The sequence below is a fragment of the Austrofundulus limnaeus genome, unplaced genomic scaffold (assembly GCF_001266775.1).
Source record: "Austrofundulus limnaeus strain Quisiro unplaced genomic scaffold, Austrofundulus_limnaeus-1.0 Scaffold58, whole genome shotgun sequence".
In the NCBI taxonomy this organism is placed as follows: domain Eukaryota; kingdom Metazoa; phylum Chordata; class Actinopteri; order Cyprinodontiformes; family Rivulidae; genus Austrofundulus; species Austrofundulus limnaeus.
The window spans coordinates 353,046-355,439 of NW_013952460.1; the positions used below are offsets into that span (position 1 = coordinate 353,046).

General features: G+C 38.9%; 1 protein-coding gene across 1 annotated transcript in view; it reads right to left on the reverse strand.

Annotated features, from left to right (window-relative positions):
- LOC106518245 (NADH-cytochrome b5 reductase 3) overlaps positions 1-2,055 on the reverse strand; it is a 5,500-nt gene extending 3,445 nt beyond the window's left edge. Inside the window, exons 1-4 of the mRNA XM_014009436.1 lie at positions 1,803-2,055; positions 1,413-1,538; positions 1,232-1,304; positions 897-1,003 (exon numbers count right to left, since the gene is read on the reverse strand). Coding sequence (XP_013864890.1) covers positions 897-1,003; positions 1,232-1,304; positions 1,413-1,538; positions 1,803-1,823 — 327 coding nt within the window. The 5' untranslated portion in view covers positions 1,824-2,055. The remainder of the gene's footprint in view (positions 1-896; positions 1,004-1,231; positions 1,305-1,412; positions 1,539-1,802) is intronic.
- Between the last annotated feature and the right edge of the window lie 339 nt (positions 2,056-2,394).

Sequence of the window (2,394 nt, forward strand, 5' to 3'; positions counted from 1 at the left end):
GTATATGTATATACACACACACACACTTACACAAACATACATACAAACAAACATGCACACATTAAAAAGGAGATAAATAACTAACTAAATAAATTACATTACAATTAGAGAAGTAAAATAAAACAAAAACTACAAACATTTTAATTAATTTCCGTGTCAGGAAGCAAGGTGGTGGAGTCTACTCAAGATCGAAAAGYTTTCCAAGTCTCTAAAAATTTGCTGGCAGAGCCCTTAAGTGAAAACCTGAGTTTTTCCAGTTTCAGTTTGTAGAGAATTTCTTTCACCCAGTGGTKATGYGAGGGAGGGGTGCCCAGCTTCCACTTATGTAAAATAAGTCTGCGAGCTAAAAGAGTGGAGAAAGCTAAAACCTGTTTCAGAGAATGAGAGAGGTCCGGGTCCAAAGGAATGCCAAATATAGCTGACAATGGATTGGGGAGGACGGTCTGATCATATGCTCGACTAAGTGTTTTAAAAAGTATTGCTCCAAAACCCACTTAATTTAGGGCAAGCCCAAAACATATGGGTATGATTAGCTGGTGACTGAAGCAGAGAAACATTTAAAACATGGAGGACGGTGTGCCTTGAGGACCAGGGTTGAAAAACACTGCTATAGTAAGTCCTCCAAAATTATATATAAAAAAATACCCATACACGTCATCCAAAATGATTAAAAAAAAAAAAAAACATACATCGCATAGAAAGGCAATCAAAAATCTGAAGAAATATCACATACGTTTTTGTTTTTTTTTTTTTGGACGACTTACATACTTATTCTATGCATTTTTTAGCCAGTTTCTTTAATGCACCTCTAGTGGTTTATAGGATATTTTGGTCACACATGTGGCAATACCTTAAAAACAGAGACAAGCACAGYAACTTAACGCTTCTGCTCTCACCTTCACCACCAAGTCCACAAAGCCTTTGTCGTCGTCGCTGGACACCGGTGTGTACGGGCGCACAACCAGCTGCCCATTTATTCTAGCAGACAAATAAATGTGCTGCCCTGGAAAGGAAACATTGTTCTTACAAATCACGGTGACACAATCAGCTTTGAAACAATGTCTTTGAACAGAGTCAAACAAATGTTTCACATGTCAGTTTTCAATGTTTTTCTACATGCAAAATGGCTCTGACCAATGCTGAATATCAGACTTAAACACATGGTATTTATTTTAAAATGTTCTCATACATTCTGCAATGGTATATTGACTGCTTGAGATCACATACTGACCAATAGGAAGGCCGAGGATGTGTTCAGGAGAAGGCAGCGCAAAGCGGAACTTCCTTGTGTCATGACTGACAATCTAAAACAAACAGAGTACTTCATAAAATACACACCGAAGTAACACAACTGTACGAATCTGGCATTTATACAGTATACAGGTGCACGTGGTTGTGTTCAGCCTGATTACCTGTTTGTCAATAAGCCGCAGAGCATATTTAATGCTTGGGTCCTCCAAGGTGATGGCACGTCTCTTCTTGGAGAAGAAAAGTCTGAAGATGAGGTTGATGACTGCGTCAAAACCGCCTCGAATCAGCTGTGAGATGAAGGTCAAAAACAGAAGAATGACTCAGACCACCAGCTAACATTAGCTGCAGACTGGTTAAGACCTCTGCAGGGCGTTGTCAAGCTAAAAGTCACTTAAACCCCTAACAGGGAGAAATGAGTCACGCCAATTCCTGCGGAGAGGCCCGTCCGCACTTAAGTTTGGAAAACTGAACGTTTGCCTTTTGACCATTGCTAACAAAACAGCGAAAAATAAAAGTAATTTTAATTTAAGGTTGCATTAATCTATACTTACGCCAATGATGTAGGACAACATTTTGAAGCTATTTGGAGTGGAGTAGAGTTGTTTATCAGGTCGAGTAGCTACACACAAGCTGTGTGACGGTGGAGCTCTGTTTGAAGGAAGGCTAGCCTAGCAAGTTAGCTAGCATGGAAAAGCACTTCCGGTCAAAGTTCCTGAAAATAAAAGCACGATTTGAGAACAAATGATTTGAACTTGTTAAAAGTACACAAATTAAAAAGTTCGAAAAGTTAAAATATAAGTTAATGTATCATTTTCAAAGCACGCACATATCATATGCCTAAAAGTTAAGGCTTGCTTCAACAAACGAAGCATTAAAAAGGGGCGTGTTTTCTACACTTCCGCTACATCGACTCATGTTTGCGTACTTAACGCATTGACGTCACTTCCTTACGGGCTTGGACTTTCAAAATTAAAAGACAAGAACAATTGACAGAGAAAACGAAAATCAATATACAAATTGTGACATTTGTGTGGCGTTCTTTTTATCTGCTTTTATCTGATTGTTTTCTACACTCACCGGCCACTTTATTAGGTACACCTGTCCAACTGCTCGTTAACACTTAATTTCTAATCAGCCAATCAC